Source organism: Argopecten irradians, chromosome 10 (genome assembly GCF_041381155.1).
Source record: "Argopecten irradians isolate NY chromosome 10, Ai_NY, whole genome shotgun sequence".
In the NCBI taxonomy this organism is placed as follows: domain Eukaryota; kingdom Metazoa; phylum Mollusca; class Bivalvia; order Pectinida; family Pectinidae; genus Argopecten; species Argopecten irradians.
In genome coordinates, this window is record NC_091143.1 from 27,831,940 (window position 1) to 27,850,671 (window position 18,732).

General features: G+C 34.6%; 1 protein-coding gene across 1 annotated transcript; it reads right to left on the reverse strand.

Moving 5' to 3' along the window:
• Positions 1 to 363: 363 nt before the first annotated feature.
• Positions 364 to 18,370, reverse strand: LOC138332640 (uncharacterized). Its single transcript, XM_069280642.1, has 4 exons — positions 18,249 to 18,370; positions 17,794 to 17,999; positions 16,259 to 16,936; positions 364 to 1,085 (listed from the first exon to the last, which is right to left on the reverse strand). Exons 1-4 carry the CDS (start codon positions 18,368 to 18,370, stop codon positions 364 to 366), a joined length of 1,728 nt encoding a protein of 575 aa, XP_069136743.1.
• Positions 18,371 to 18,732: the final 362 nt, after the last annotated feature.

Below are 18,732 nucleotides of genomic sequence, written 5' to 3' on the forward strand. Positions count from 1 at the left end.
TCCAATCATTAAAGCGCATCTGACTTCGTTGAACAATTATAAACCTTATATGTCTATGTTAAGCAATCACTATTTCGTACAACTTATTCCATTGCAAAAAATAGTCAGGGGGTTACCATCACTGACGTTATATCCAGTCTCTGTGATTAATAGGTTTTTCTCCTGCATTGTTTTTATTTTACTATGAAATAGTCCATGGTTGGATATAACGTCAGTGAAAGTAACTCCTGGAGTATCGAGGATACGCGATGTCACGGTAACGCTTTCTTAATGATGTTTACTGATGAATATACCGGGTACACACATCAACTTTATATATGAATAGGACGCCACTCGTAAGAACGTAACGGACCAGACTAGACTTTACACCTGAATATGGTTATTGCTTCGTTGACCTTTCTTATTGGTAACGGCATATACAAGATGAAGAATGTCTGGTATAACTATTAGACATAAAATAAATATAATGATGACACAACCAGACGACCCTATTATGACACTGCTAGGACGAGCGTCATACACACTTATCAGTTTACGTCGACTCATTGACGTGTTTGATTTTAAAACGGTTAGTTTCTTCTTCATCGCAGCGATGGCGGTTTGTAATTCTTCCGGTTTGAACTGTATTTCCTTAGCTTTTCGACAACAACATTGCATGGTATCAGTTTGTGTATTATTGTAAGTTATGTAATCACTGCTGATGGAAGTTGTAGCATCATTTACTTCAGTTGTACGTAGGTTATCATCCACTGAAAAGTTTGTGGAAGTTGTGTCATATTTGTGAGTTAAGTCGTATGGTGTACTTGTTGTTCCACTGTCAGTTGAGCTTGGTCCGGTTAAGGATGCACTTTCAGTCGAAAAAAACCCAGTTGTTGTAATGTGGTTGTTGGTGGTGAAATCTTTGTCATTGGAGGTAACTTCTTCATTTGAAACTGTTGTATCAGTATCATCATCCACTGGGGAGGTTGTGGCATCAGAAAATAAGTCTGACATTCGATGTGTTGTAATGGTTGTTTGTTTGTCTGCAGTGGATGGCTCATTTGTGGGGGTTACACTTTCAGTTGATGAAGGAATCTCTGTTGTATCTATTAAAACAAAGAGAAAAGTGAATAAGAGAAGATAAGATATTTGTAAAACTGTTTAATGTTAAAAAAAACATTTAATTTTAAATTATTGGTATTTATATTCTGCTTATTTTGAAATTTATTGCAAAAACACAAACACACAAAAGTGACAGCAAAAGTAACAAACAAGAAGAATATTTATCACATAACTGGCCCGTCCAGCAATGTCATACGGCCATGTCATAAATATCGTAAGACACATGTGTAATAACCCTATTATGACGTCACATGTAGTTTTGACGTCAATATCTATAAATATTACTTATATTTTTATTTATACAAGTTATGTAGTAAATAAAATCGTACACTCAATATTATGTGATGTGAAATTAATCAAACGAGTTCAATTATTTGATATGCCACGAGCTTCTCATGTACATATAAAATATAAGATCTTCTATTTCTCCAGCGTTGCATTATATTGGAGAAATATGAAGAAATGATTTAATAAATAGAAACAATTTTCACATATATACTTCAGATAGTTTTCTTTACTAACTTTATTTTGAAATTGTGTAGGGATTTTGCTCAATTTATTGCGATATATACAAGTCGTAAATATTGTATCATGAAGTTTTGATTTAAAACGTCTTCCAATAAAAATGATTTTGCTATTTCTGAGAGCCGTAAAAAATTGCAAAAACATATCATGCATAAAGTATACATTTGCTTGATTTGGCATCATAGTGATGTGATTAAATGCATCTGATAACATCCATGTATAATTATATAAGGACATAATGTGTTACGCTACTTTTGAATCAGAATAAGTGATTAAGATACAACACAAATCATCTTTTTCAGTGATCTTTGTAGCATCACTGCATATCATTATGGATATATTCAAGTTATTATTTTCCATCAATGCGACCTGATTTCTCAATTTTTAGTGATTCTCTCAAAATTGACTTAGTTGTAAATAAGAGACGACGATACAATGACGACTTGTGTAGTTGAATTTGAGATATGATATGACTACACAACTTACTTAGCAATATAATTGTTTATAAATTAATCTATAACTAACTTTTACATACCGTTTTCACACAAGGCAATCCAACTATTAAAACATCTGGCAGTCCGCATTTTAAGGTATTTCAATTTAACACATTGTCTTTTCTCACAATAGTTTGGTTGGCCAACATCCCAATTAGTCCATGTGTTAGGAATACCGCCCAACCATGTGTAGTTTCGACAGTGATGACTTGTAGTGTTCATACCTATCCATGAATCGTTTATACTTCTAAAATATGAAGATAACAGCATTACAATATCTAAAATGCATCAATTTTCCCATCTGATTGAACTCAATTCCAAGGAAATTATCATTTTAAGTTTAATAACCTATGATTTCAGAGAGGAGATATAAACTCATTAATTTTCAATTATTATTCGGTCCGTGCTTCTATTGTGTATAATATGAAAACATAATAATTTGAATGTGTTAACGATACTGAACTCAATAATATTTATTGTGTTGTTTTTCTCTTACATTCGGCCATCATAGTTGACATCGTTTTCGGTTGAGAATCTATTCCATTTGTCTAGACTGTCCAATACGATAAGGCTGCCATTGTTTTCCCGACAATACTGTATAGAGGAACTCCACGGCATTCGAGAAGTACTGACGAACATACTTAAAGCAAACGCCTCTACTATAAAGAAATGAAAGTTTTGGATTAAAATTTACCATTAAAATTCACAAAACTGGAAGAAATTGAACATTTGAAAAATGTCCTGTAAAGCTCAAATATTCGAGTAACTCGAACTCGACTTTATTGTCAATCTAATATTCACCATTCTAATATTCATAAATGCCTATTATAGTCTTGCTCTGTTTATCTTTCATACCTTATATTAAAATATATTCATAGCTGACTATGGGAGGTAAAATAGAATTCAACTAAAATTAAACCTAAGTTGAGTTTATAAATTGATCACTATATAAACCAATGTTTACTTACCAAACAAATAAGCTGACAAAATTCCTATTACAGTCCAGGTCACAAACACTGAATTACGATAGGATAAATACATAATGTATCAACACAATCTAAAAATGATGTTATACCTATAAAAGTATATATTGTACAGAAATCCGCACTTTTAAAATCAGATCTCTATTTACGTAGTCATTTAAATGCATACACCTGTTTGATGGATACTTCTGTTTGGATCTCCTAGTTCGCTGCCCTAGACGTATTAACTCTCTTTATCACATATGATTCGGTATTATTCCAGGGATTTCTCTATCAAAACAAAGTTATTTATTGTTGTCAAATCAACTATATGATTAACTGTGAAACATATCCACATCCTTTGGAACCAATCAAACCAATGTCATGCATGTGATCAATGGAACATCAGTTGTTTTCATAGCAACAACAATTTACTTCAAACATGCAGCACTTCTACAGTGTAGATATGTATATATACACTACAGATATGAGGCCCGTGTACTTGAGATGCATCAGTAAATCAATGAGAGCTTATGCTGCCGTTTAGTAAAGTTCTGGAGCACAATTTACAGGTGTAATACTGGCTGGTCTAGTACAATACACTTATGTCGCCTGAGGCTGTATTGCATGGCTACCCATGTAAAAAAAAAACCTCGTGACGTTACAACGTTAACAAAATAACTATTTCTATTTACAATTTTAACAAAATAATTTCAGAAACTAGGCTTAATTTACTTTAAAATATACAACAAACAGACAGATAAACGGAGACAGACAGATATGTAGACAGACAGTCAAACATGCAGACAGACAGACAGACAGACAGAGAGGTGGGGTGTAAATGTTAGACATTAAGTATTCAACATTGCAAAGAAAAGCAAGATTTGATTGATTGTGGAAATAACATGCAAGGTCAAGAAGTTAAATATACACGTGCAGTGTAAAAAAATGAGCAAATAATGTATAAATTTACAACACGACCAGTTTTTCCCACTTTTTTTCAAATTCTTATCAAACCTTTCTTTAGCAGCATTACCTTTACTAGAAGCTGGATATTTTTGTATCCTATAGTGTTCCTTGATAGTGTTAAGTAAACAATTAACATTTAAGTAGTTATGAAGACATCTCTTCTTGCATATAAAATGTTTAATTAAAATGAAAATTTCATTATCTTTTCCATTATTTTCCAGATTCTGTGAAAGAAGACCGAATATATATGATTCTTTATTAAAACCGAAGCGAATAAAGAGTGCATCCAAAATATTTTCAAATTATAAAGAAGGTTCTGGTTCTATACTGAAACCATTGAAGCTTTGTGTTTTAATGATTGTGAAGGGAAGTTTGAAAATTTTATTGCAAGTAGGAATATCTTAATCAAAAGACCTATTCGATTTTCTGCATGTTGGAATTACATTGTTTTTTTTAATAAGAAAGTTGTTAAAGTGTTTAGATCCTTTGGACATCAATAGAAATAATTCCAGGTTGATTGGAATGTAGGGGTATACAACATTAGCATATGGGAGAGCTAAATTGGAGTGATATTTCTTGACTGTGGATAAAACACTTATATGATGTAGAAAATTACTGTGAATTTGATATTTTTGAGTTTCCCGCCATTTTTCACAAAAATCCTTGAAAAATCATACTTTTTGAGTGGTTTTCTCTAAAAGTTAATGTGGCCGCCTTCGTGGAGCAGAAAGATTTTCACACATTGTGTATCGTGTATTTACGCATATCCATGCAAAATGTAAAGTTGCTCCAAGGTGGCGGCCAAATCCATTTCAAGCCTTTTCTAACCTAATGATGATGAATTTCTAGCAAAATTTGGCGAGAAGAGGAAAATAATCAATTTGATGACGTCATAGGTGGGACACATCGTGTACATGGTTATAATAAATTATGTTTTGATGAATGGCAAGTATGAGAGCATTTATTGGTATGAAATTAATGGGGATCAGAATTAATTTTTTTCGGCCTGAAAAATTAAGGCCAAATACTGATCCTATCATATCTACTCCTTTGATATTTTTGAGTAAATTCATCCAAGGAAAAAAGTACCAGTGATTTTATCCTTCACTAGATTATTTCTTTCCTAAAGTTATTTCATTATTGTACAATAGGGGTTTTCATATAAAAACTATGTTTGTTAACATTCTTCCTGTGACTAGAATGCAGATGCAAGTATGCTTTAAATACATCAACCCAAAAACTTTTCTTACATTTATTCTGACACAACCAATATATACTAAAACTTTATGGAACATTTGACTTGATTTAACACCCATAATTTTGATTTTGATAATCATGATATTAATAAACTAATAGCTTTACCAATTGATAACACTATATTTCAAGTATCAATCCTCTGTTACGTGCATCAAGGTTTCGTGGTAGTATAGGTGTCGTGCATTTTGTCGGTCGATTGGCTTACATATCCTATAACAGCTAGGACGGTCTCCAAAGTTAGTATGCAACGTGTACTGCAATAAGAGAGCTAACTCTAACATATATTGTATGTGCGGCAAATGCATTTATTGGCATAAAATTATTTTTATAAAACTTTTCTATTAGGTGGATATGAAGGAACATAATTTCTCCTATCCCGGACAGTGATATCCGCACTTTTACAGGTGTGAGATTTTCTACCTTATATCAGGGTAAAGGCAAGCTACACGAGCCTCGTCTTAAACAAGTTAAATATTTCACGGTCGTGTTGAGATTCTCCTGTCTCATCTCAAAGGAGGTGAAAGGTTCTGTTAATTCTACCAGAATGCCAGTATACCAAGGGTTATACAACTTTTCTGACCAGAAGGTTAAATATCCACATTGTATATCTCTCATAACTGGACGTTATTATTATAACGTACATTTTCAATAACAGATCATTAAACCATTTTGAAAATTCTACAATAAATTCCACGAAAAATGTGGCTGGAAATGTATTCTTGATTCCTTGCGTCTGGATACGAAATTGCCATTTTATCACCAAAAGCATACACACTGTACACCGCATACATGGGAGTCCGTTCTTACATGACCCTGGTTGTTAATAGGACATTAATTGGAATCAAACAAACACACAAAATTCCGTGTTCAGTATATATTTCAAATTCCGTCATTATGTTAAGTCAATTCTTCGTTTAAAGGTATCAATTGTCAGCCCCGTTGTTGAGGTCTTACACCGAAATATCTGGTAGTAGAAATGGGATCGCTAAATTTCAGTTTAGCCTATAAAAACGTTCGTGCTGGTTTAATACTGCACTTTGTATTTATGTGAACATATAAAATTGCTGATATGCTGAAAAGCTTAAGGTTATTAAAAACTATAAACTACCAGGGTTAAACAATGTGATGCAATGTCAGAAGTTATTCCGTGTCGAATATATGTTAATTACCATCTCAGCTTTAGCGATTTTCTGGTATTAATTCCATTTTTGCATATTACACTTAGTGTCATTCAAAACGAACGCCACCATTTCTTTGAAAATGCAATTGAACTATGGATATACATTGTATTATCATGTTTAGTACATATTATTTGTAGCATTACAATAAACATACACTATACACATCGCACACATAGAAGGACGCCCTTACATGACTCTGACTGTTAATTGGAAGTGAATTAATAAACATACCATTAGTGACTGTTAGGATGTTGATAATTTTCTATGTTTGTTGGTTGATTTTGTTGATACGGCTTATATAGAGCCAGGGTCATGTACTAAAGTACATGTAACACATATTTGGTTGGTTGAGTGGGTTGAAAGTTCTAGTAGTAACAGTAAAAGGACATGAAGGCCGGCCTCACTTTATATAATGGGTTGCGGTGTAAATGTTTGTTTGATTTGAGAGGCTACAGTACACTTCAGTTGTTTCTCGCTTAGATAATGGAGGTGTTGTTCTTTCTATATTGCTATCACACTAAAGTATGCCGCCAAAGACACTCAAGAAATAATTCCCTTTCCGGTCACATTAAAGTGACAACATGCAAACCAGTCGTCCCACTCACATTATGTTGAGTTCCATGCAGGAACTCGGCCAGGCTTTTGGCTCTATAGACATTTGCTCTCTATATATAAGTAATACTATGTCAAGGTATATTACTCGGGCGGCTACACTACCCAATTTCAGAAAAAAAGTATGATTATTAACAAAAGGTATGTTACAATGTATGTACAATGGGGATACTCTTAATCAACAGATAATTTATCTTTACTTTGGTATATGATTAAATATAAAGCACACTGTATAAATGCCACCAGGAAAATAGCTCGATTTCAATTTATTCGACACTGTGGTGGCCTACAAAAAAAACCGCCAGGTCTCGTATGCATATCAACACTTCAGCTTCATAAGAATGAAAGTTAGGCAGAAAAAAACTTACCGTTTATTTAGTTTATGTCTAAATACCATGTAAAGTTATACGACAAACTAACCATATCATGATAGAAATATACATTTTCCTAGATAATCGACTTCGTGCTTTTATGTTTATGACGTGAGATTATTAAATATGGAAAGAATGCCGAACATCTTGATTAAAACGCTATTGTATACTTATGTTTTTAAAGTATATTCCTTGTCACACAGAAGAGGTCATTTTCACATCCTTAAAGCCTAACAGCGTTACATGTATGTATTCATCGAATTATTATTTCTTTGAATCAGTATAAGACTAGAAACAGGAGCCTATTTTAGCACACATTCACCTCAATATGTGTTTAAGGTTAAATAGATGGCGTTTTAAATCGGATTTTTTCCTTAGTCTCATCAACTGTATGTTTTCGTAAATAATTCTTCTTATATCGCGACTTCTCAGAAAGTACTGAACAGTTCTGAAGATTGGTACCTACCTATTACATTTTCAGACCGATTGAAAAATAATGTGGTTGACAGGCAGATAGATTGATTTCGAAATTGAACAATTGTAAGTTGTTAACGCTATCGATATACGTGGTATATATTATACAATTATGACCCTCTGTGTCGGGATACATCTAGAATTGTCTCCCTGGAAAGAGTTATTTTTCTCGAGCCGTCTATGGGCTGTGTGTGGTCAATTTTCCCTAGGCCTTTCCTCTTCAAATCCACACTCACGGCCTGGGATATTTCATTGGCTTTGCGAAATTCAGCATATTTGATAATTTCAATGTCAAGTTCTGCTATGAAACACCCTGAGAGCCCGAATCGCATAGCTTTCAATGCCGAAAGTTTGTATTGCGAAGAGTCTTTCTTCCTTGCATCCATGTAGAAACTCGCCAATAGTCCTGCTAACACCGTCGGATTGCAGTCATTTAGATTGATATCTCGCCCCGACTCCATAATATATGCCGTTAGTGATTGCATGGCACATTTCGTAGCCTTTTTAGTGTTTCCAGCATCTTTGTCAGAAAGAATTTTCACAACATCGTCGTTTGTTGACTTCCCAAACCGAGTCGAATTGTTTGGATATTTCACTTCCGATCACGCGCGGGGCTCAGCAGGGGCTATTTCCCCGGGGTTATTTACCTCAGGGGTTATTTTCTTGGGGGGTTATTTCCCTCGCCTTCCAATTCCGAGGAGATATCTATTTATCTAGTTATTAAATGTCATGTGATAAAGTTTAATCCAAACAGAACATTCTAAATGAAAGTGAGGTATAATAATACTTAATACCATCTATGGGACAATCTGATTGAAATACAGATCCTTATAACCACTTCGTTCAATATAGGATCTGACAATATCCCATATGGGGTCATGTTCGGATGACCTTTTACCACGTGTACTCCAGATAAAATACATGTTCTCCACATTTCTACGTAAATTGTTACCACCATTCCGTCCCAGTAAGCATACACATTGAGCACTGTTTTGCACTTTGGGCGAGATGACTACGTACATGAAAATAATTCGGACAGCTGTTTCAAACTAGTTCGTCCCCAGTCAAGATTCTAGCATTCCCAATTTGATTGGCCGTTTCCAAAGGTCATCCTGACGTGACCCCTAATGGGATATTGTCAGATCCTCATATCAAACGTAGTGATAATAAGGATCTGTATTTTAATCAGATTAGTGATAATAAGGATCTGTATTTTAATCAGATTGTCTATGGGATATCCGGATTTGGCTGTGTATTATCGTATTCCGTCTCTGTAGCTTACGTTGTCGAGAAGAATAAGAAGTTGAAGAGAGAAGTTTTTTTTGGATTTAATTGTGGACTATTGTACCTCGTGAATGAGAGTTTGAGTTTGAAAATTTGTAAAATGCGTCGACGTTACCTATCGCTAGCTATCAATTGATATAAATAAATTCATTGACACAGTTATAATTTTTCCTATGAGAAGTGATGCAGTAGCTAAAAGAGAACTATTTCTACGAGATAGCAATTTAACCTTCATCCAAATTGGTCCTCGCTGATATTTGTGGGCGGGACCAATGAGCTAACATTAAAAAAGAAATCTTTTCTGATCACAGTTGTGAATCCAGTTCTCATCATAAAAATAACATTCAAATCGACACTATGTGAAAGTTTCACATTTTTTATTATTTTTATATCAAATGCAACAGGATTCCTTTCCATATGACAGAAGATAAAAATGAACATTGGTTCCGTTACAGAAAGGCATTCAAAAATACCATATAAACTCATAACTAAAATGATAAATAAAACGCCGAGTGACACATGCAACCTTTGTAATGAACAGATAGAATCTATTTAACATATGTTTTGAACTGGCAGACAGTTGAGTTAATATAGGATCATTATATTTTACATCTGAGATATTCTGTGTTGGAACTCAGATGACCGTTGATAGCCCCTGGGTTTTTGGTTTTACGTTTGTAGTTGAGTAGGCGTGGCCTCCGCCGTCAGTCTAAATGAAGACCCCGTTGCTAGAGTGACTAGTATATGTGTGAAAATGAATGAATGACAAGTCACGGTTAACAAAATTTAATAATTCATTAACACAGAATATGAACATTATTTACTGGTACATAAATAAGTGTAATAGACCATGGCTAAGGGCTGTCATCGGGAAAAACCCAAATATTCAACATATTAATGAAATAGCCGAAGCTTCTATAGGACACCACAAGTACAAGAAACAGACGAAGAAATACGTCACATACCCACGTATCTATAGAGCCAGAAAGAGAATTATGCACAGCAGGAGAGCTTCTACCTATCTGATGTATACACTACCAGGACGGACCAATCACATACGGCAAAAGAAGAGAGTGCCGTCAGCCAGTCAGCTTCTATCTTTCTTCCAGAACATGGCAAGTGAAGTGGAAAAGCAGACGACAGTGAATAAACACATTAACGATGAAGTAACGAACGTGCAGCAAATCCTTACATATATTTTAGTAACGATAACAAGTATATGTAAACTAATGTTCATTACAACATAACCAACATACAGTCCGCTCGCGCCGTCAACCTCCATTCAACAGACAACACTAGACACTGGTCAGATTCCATATACACTCAAAATTACATTTACCACTCTAAGATACCTAGACAGTCACATACCATACGAGCAATTTGATTTATTAATACTGCCACATGAAAGTCGTACCCTACAGTACACCCCATACATAATTTCTACCATACGGTTCAAAGCAATTATTAGAACAGAGTTGAACTGATATAGCTGGTGTTGCGTTAAGGACATTTTTTAAAAAGTCACAAATTCCTCTATTACACGTAAAATCAACACTATCATACCACAGCCTACCACAAAAGTTCCACTATACAAGTAGACACAACACGAACACACCGCAGTCTCCCAAAACACGGACCTCGCACTTCATACACGCTACACACTGCATACATGGGAGGCCGTCCTTACATGACCCAGACTGTTAATAGGACGTTAAAATAATCAAACAAACACACAAAACAAACAAACCAAAACATACAAACATTCACACACCCCCAACAGTAGCACAAATGGGGGACAGTCCTTATATGATTCTGGCCGTTAATATAACGATAAACTTATAAACCAAACCGTACTCGGTCATGCGCGTATATATCTTCCGTCATCTGTAACACTTTTGCGTTTGATATATCATTAGCTGTATCATCCGTCCGCCTGGATGTTAATAGAAGGTAAATAAAACAATCGACCTACCAATCTCTCGACACTGTATCGGGAATTATTTTATTCATACACATTCTACATAACCATTATTAAAGATGTTAATATAATGCAAGCATGGAAATTGTATCTAGCACTTAATTGCTGAATGTACAATGGCGTAATAAATTATTTGCATTGATTCACCGAACTATTTTGCTTACTGTATTGATATTAAGCCACATCATGGTTAGAACGTCTGGTTGTTATATGATGCGTACGCTGACACAGTTGATGTAAAAGAGAATAGATCATATGCATCTGATTTAGATGCAAATGCCAAATAAGCACTAACTTATTCGTACGTTAATATCAGCTATTCATCTGTTATGACCATATTATAATTGGTTGGATGATAAAGCCTAACGTCCTATAAACAGCGAAGGTCACTTAAGGACGGTCGACCTGTTCAGCATGCTATGTTCTCTTTCTCCCCAGTGTGTGTACATGTAACACTAATAAACATCCAATAACTTCGTTTCGAGCACTTAAAGTGAATAGTAGGGCACATTAAGGCTGCAGTCGGTAAAAATGGTGTTCATGTATCCAGTAAAATCTATTAATTAATATCATAGGAATCATAAAGCGTCCACCCGGTTGGTTATGTCCGTGTGGACATTTCCACGCAGCCTCACTTTCAAAGAGTAACGAGAATTTATTTTAGCACTTTTTTTTACCCGGAGCTTTCCTATAATTTCAATTGCCTTTACTGAATAACGTGAGCAGAACTTAACCATCGTTTTGATATATAAGGACTTTTTGGAAGACAAATGAACACATGAAGACTGGTTTTCTCTTCCCCACTATTCACTTTAATTATTTTGGTAATAAAATTGACAAATTGCAATCCAAAACATAATGTTAACCGATTGCACTTTGTCAACCCTGCAACGCAATTAGAGGCATAATAGTGTTACTTCTGATCCCAATCTGATTAAAATACAGATCCTTATTATCACTACGTTTGATAAGAGGATCTGAGAACATCCCATTAGGGGTCACGTCAAGATGACCTTTTGTTCTGATCCAAACGCATGATTGGAAAATATGAACAAACTTTTTTTTATTACTTTTGCTTTCAATACTTTTGTTACCAACATCTCCCTTGACGTTACATCACTATGGAAACAGTAAACAGTGGTAGTATGTACCACTGCTTACGTACTCAAAACAGTAATGAATGCTTTTTGCAGCTTTTTTAAAAAATACCTTCATGTAATTCATGTAGAACTCAATCATTAGACTTCGATAAATTATTACACACCCTATATGTTCATGTTAACCAATCAATATGAGGTATTAATTATTCCAATGACACAGCAAAGGTTAAATGTGATGTGACATCAATATAGGCATACTTATTGTACATTTGAACGATGGAGAAAAGTACAGACTGTGAATAATAAAATAAATAATTAAGAATATGAAGAGGTAACTTGTTTCTGTTTGCACTAAATGACCAATTCAACACTACACTGCAATACTCAATCTTTTCTGGTTAACTGACTACAGTTATAGTGTATCTTACCTGATGAGCTTACTACAATTTGGGTATACCTAACCTGGTTTACTAACTACAGTTAGGGTTAACCTAACCTGGTAAACTGACTACAGTCAAGGAAAACTAAACTGTCTCCATAGTATAAGAAACATCTAAACTAAACATGTTTTCTCTTCATTATAATTGGTTTTCATTTTCCTATGTTTTCTTTAAAATCAGTATGTAAGCCTTTGATATAGATAGTTTTTTTATGAACTGTAGCTTATCTACTGCTAAACATAATAACTGTAATATTGCTACGATGCGTATGTGTTATGGGATTACTGATGTGTGTGAGAGAATGTTAGTCGAAGTATTTAGAGATAATATATACACCGAATAAAATTGTCTAACATATAATTTGAAACATTTGTGTCTACAGTTAATGGAGCAATTTACGTACAAAACCTGATTACTGTATACATGTGTAATTGAAACGCTGAAGCGGTGTCCATTATCGATACTCCAGGGGGTACTTTCATTGACACTACATTCAGTTTTACAATGAAATAGTCCAGGGGTGAATAAACGCCAGTGAAAGTAACCCCTGGAGTATCGAGGATGCGCGATGTCACGATAGTGCTATTTGAATAAAGTTAACTTAAGGATTGAATCTTGCTTTGATGGATTGCATGGGGTGATTAATTGAGTTCCTTTTGAAACAAATTAAATGAATTGCGAGGCAGTTCATGTAACATTTATTTCAAGGGGAACTCAATTTATCGCCCCATGAAAACCACGAAAGCGAAATTCAGTCCTTCTATGTCAATTCATTCGTTTTTAATTATGTTTATTTATATCAACTAACAAGAGGCCCATGGGCCTTAACGGTCACCTGAAAATTTAAGCCATTTGAACCCCACTGGGCTCCACCCCTCAGCCTTTGGGGATGAGACAGGGTCAAAATGACATAATAGCAAAATGTCCTCTTGTCGTTATAATGTGAATCAAAAGTTTGAACAATTTCCAGTAGAAAATAAACAAAATATACCCAAGAAGTATTCAATATAAACTATAGCAAACTTAGCCTCCTCCCCAGGGGCAAACAAAGAGGCCAAAGGTTATTAAATTCTCAATTCTGATAAAGCACCACAATATATTTAGAACACAAGGTCCAATAATAGCATTATTACAAAGGACATGAACTTTATAATATAGTTACCGTCGAAAAATTCCCTTTTTCAAACTCATCCTAGATCTTGTTGATATAAGGCTACATACAGAGTTTCATCAAAATCAGTTCACATTTACCAAAGTTATCTTGTTCACAAGCACAACGATAAAATTAGAACAAAGGGCAGTAACTTGTACGTTACTGTCGAATAATTCCCATTTTTGATCTCGTACGAAATCTGGTTGATATAAGGTTACATACAAAGTTTCATCAACCTCGGTCAACATTTACTCAAATCATCATGTTCACAAAGTAAAGTTAACGCACGATGGACAATAGGCTATTGCAGTAGGTCACTATGACGTATGGTCAGGTGATCTAAAAATAGTAACAGTGACCTTGACCTGGCAATCCTGAAACTGTATCTTGTCGGAAATATTATGGTCCTTTAAATTTGTGTGAAGTTTGATCAAAATCACTCAAGGAATGAAGCCGCTAGAGCACTGAAAAGGATTTTCTAAAAATAGTAACGGTGACCTTGACCTTGACCCTGCTACCTTGAAACTCAAACTTTTTCATTCCTTTGTATTTGTGTGCAGTTTGATCAAAATCACTCAAGGAATGAGTCCACAAGAGTGCTGACAAAGAAATTATCTAAAAATAGTAACAGTGACCTTGACCTCAGTCTGGCAATCTTCACATTCAAACTTGTCCGAGTTATTATGATCCTTTGTCTATGTGTGAAGTGTGATCAAAACCACTCAAGAAATGAAGCCGCTAGAGTGCTGATAGGGATTTTCTAAAAATAGTAGCAGTGATCTTGAACCTGACCCAGCAACCCTGAAACTCAAACTCGTCCGAGATCTTGTTAATATTAAGCTACATACAAAGTTTCATCAATCTCGGTTCACATTTAATCAAGTTATCGTGTTCACATTAAAAAGGTTAACGCATAACGGACGACGACGGACAAAAGGCTATCGCAATAGGTCACCGTGACCTTTAGTCAGGTGACCTAATTAAAAAGTCTCTGTACTCGTGCAAGTCTACAAGGAAAGACATAAGAAAGCAGTCCGTAATTAGAATACAACCAATTAAAATATAAAGTGCAAATATTACAATTTCTCACACATTTATTTATAAACAATTATCTTATCAGTGTAATCCAGATGAAAATAAAACATTGAAAAAGATTTAGAAATGATTGCAAAAATCATCCGCCAAAGCTGCGGAAGGATAATGTCTAGACTGTGTGATACGGTGTGTATCCCGCTTCGATTCAAAATGGAGAGTCACCGTAACGTAATGAGACCGGCCTTGTTCTAGTGTTTTATTTACCATTTAGCCTTAATACAAGTTAAACACATGATTAAAGGTAAATCAACATTCATTGACTTCCATATAGCTTTTCTCATCGTCGTTTTGCCTTCGTCACTTGCATGTTACAAAGACGATCAAAGTTTTAACACACGTCACACAGCGATATGGCACATTCTATTTTTCTTTGGTACTGCAATATTGCTCGACTCGAATGATAAACATGGGGCAGTAAAACGATAAAAGGAACAGAAATAGATCCGATAGACCCAATCAAATTATAACTAGGTCTAATCCCTAAATTGTGTAAATAACGTTACATGTTTCGCACTCCTTTCTGAAAACGTGAACAAAACTAAATAAATGCTAAAACTACAAAATGAGAGTTCATAAAAATGTTCTAAAATTGAAATTGTATGCACGTAAGTATCACGAATAAATAATATTAACACTTTTAGTAAAAGTTTTTTTCGTTATGGCCTTTATAATAGCATAACATAATCAACTATTATTATTTCATTCTTGGCTACATTTCAATATTTCATTTTCAAAATAATTTCGCGAAAATTAACTTTCGTCGATTTAAAAGATTGGAAATCGATATCCGATAAAAAAGACCACAAAACAAAACCAGATTGATTTCCGTAGACGATAGTGTAAATGCCCAGGTTGAATGGCGTTTTCGAGCCTAGTCTTTTTTCGGGGATCATCTCATACACATGTGAATTATTTTTTTTTAAAGATTAACCATTTCGCTAAACTTTTATGTGGAAGCTGCCATCATTTATTACATTGCACACCAAATATTAACCGAATGGGCTCTGCTGTTTGTTAAGTTTAGCAACATGCTTTAGTGGGATTGCTCTACATCATTGCGTTTCAAATATTGTAAATAGATACAACAATATTTCTCAGTCTTTCAATACATATAGAGACAAATAAACACGTAACTCATTGCACACAGGGGATGTCGTCCTTAAATTACCACAGCTATTAATAGAATGCCACGCCTAATTACCAAACGGACCAAACTAGATTTTACACCTGGACGCGGTTATTGCTTCGTTGACCTTTCTTACTGGTAACGGCACATACAAGATGAAGAATGTCTGGTACGACTATTAGACATAAAATAAATATAATGATGACACAACCAGACGATCCTATCATGACGCTGCTAGGACGAGCGTCATACACACTTATCAGTTTACGGCGACTCATTGACGTGTTTGATTTTAAAACGGTAAGTGTCTTCTTCATCGCAGCGATGGCGGTTTGTAATTCTTCCGGTGTGAACTGTATATCCTTAGCTTTTCGACAACAACATTGCATGGTATCAGTTTGTGTATTATTGTAAGTTATGTAATTGCTGATGGAAGTTGTAGCATCATTTCCTTCAGTTGTACGTGGCTTAGTATCCAGTGAAAAGTTTGTGGAAGTTGTGTAATATTTGTGAGTTAAGTCGTATGGTGTACTTGTTGTTCCACTGTCAGTTGAGCTTGGTCCGGATGAGGATGCACTTTCAGTTGAAGATAAATCAGTTGTTGTAATGTGGTTGTTGGTGGTAAAATCTTTGTCATTGGAGGTAACTTCTTCATTTGAAACTGTTGTATCAGTATTACCATCCACTGGAGAGGTTGTGGCATAAGAAAAGGAGTCTAACATTCGATGTGTTCTAATGGTTGATTGCCTGTCTGCAGTGGTAGGTGCATTTGTGGGGGTTACACTTTCAGTTGACGAAGGAATATCTGTTGTATCTATTGAAACAAGAGTAACGTGAATCAGAGAATATAATTTATTTCTAAAACTGACTAATATTAAAGATCACTTAAATTTCAATAATTGGTTTTCATATACCGTTTATTTCGGCACTTAAAACAACACAAAAAAGACAACAAAAGTAACAAACACAATACAATATATCTCTAGCGTTATATGACATTGATGAAATAAGAAGAAACGCTGTAATATATGGAAACTAGTTTCATATATGCATTTCCGCCATTTTTCTGTACTCAAACTTTATTTTAAAATTTTGTATGGCGTTTGCTCAATTTATTGCGATATATACAAGTCGTAGATAATGTATCATTAAGCCTGAAGTTTGCATTCAAAACGTCTTCGTGTATCTTTCAGCCTGAAGTTTTGATTTAAAACGTCTTCCAGTAATAATGATTTTATTATTTCTGGGTCCCGTCGAAAAAACATAAAAAACATATCATGCATAAAGAATAAATTTGCTTGATATGGCATCATAATGATTACATACATCTGATATATGAGGACATCATGAATTACGCTGCTTTTGATATTGTGACTTGTATCGTAGTAAGTTTTTAGTAATTTACATACAACAAAACTCATCTTGTCCAGTGATCTTTGCAGCATAATTGCATTACATTTTGATATATTCAAGTTATTTTTGTCCGTCAAAGCGATCTTATACTGCGAATTTCTCAATTGGTAGTGATTCTCTCAAAATTGACTTCGTTGTAAATAAAAGACGACGTTACGATGAGGACTTGTGGTTTTGGATTTGAGATATGAGATGACTACATAACTTACATGGCAATAGAATTGTTTATTAATTAATCTATAAGTAACCTTTACATACCGTTTTCACACAGGGCAAGCCAACTGTTAAGGCATTCGGCAGTCCGCATTTTGAGGTCTCTCAATTTCACACATTGTCTCGAACCACAATTAGCTGGTTGGCCAGCCTCCCATTCAGCCCAAGTGTAAGGAATACCGCCCAACCATGTGTAGTTTTCACAGTGATGACTCGCAGTGTTCATGGCTATCCAGGAATGGTATACGCCTCTAAAATATGAAGAAAACATAAGTATTTTTAATAATGTAACAATGTAATGTAACATCTTATTGAGTTCAATTTAAATCAATTGTCATTTTAAACTGAATAACTTATGAATTCATAGACGAGCGAAACATAAACTCATTATTTTTGCAATTCTTATTTGGTTCGTGCTACTTTTTATATAAAATAGCATTATTATGTAATGTTTTAACGATTCTGGACTTGACATTTTTTTCACTTTGCTTTACTCTTACATTTCGCCGCCATGGTTGAGATCGTTTTCTGATGTGAATCTGTGCCATTTGTCTAGACTGTCCAATACGATAAGGCTGCCATTGTTTTCCCGACAATACTGTATAGAGGAACTCCACGACATTTCAAAAGAACTGACGAATAGACTTAAAGCAAACGCACCTGCTATTAAGAAAAATGAAAGTTTCATATTAAAAACTACGATTAAGGTTCATGTAACTCGAATATCCGGGTAAGTCGACTTGAACGTCAATTTGATATCTACCAAACTGCGTACCTAATACATGTATATATTCTGCATAATGATCAATGGAAGGAAAATATAATATCATTTTAAATAAGAGTATAAAAATAAACAAGAGGCCCAGATGACTATCTGGACTACCTTGGCAACAGCCGTATGGGAAACTAATAAGATATGGTGTCATGGTGGCGATTTGATATCAACCTGAGATGTAACAATTCTTTTAGAAAACGTCAGGATCA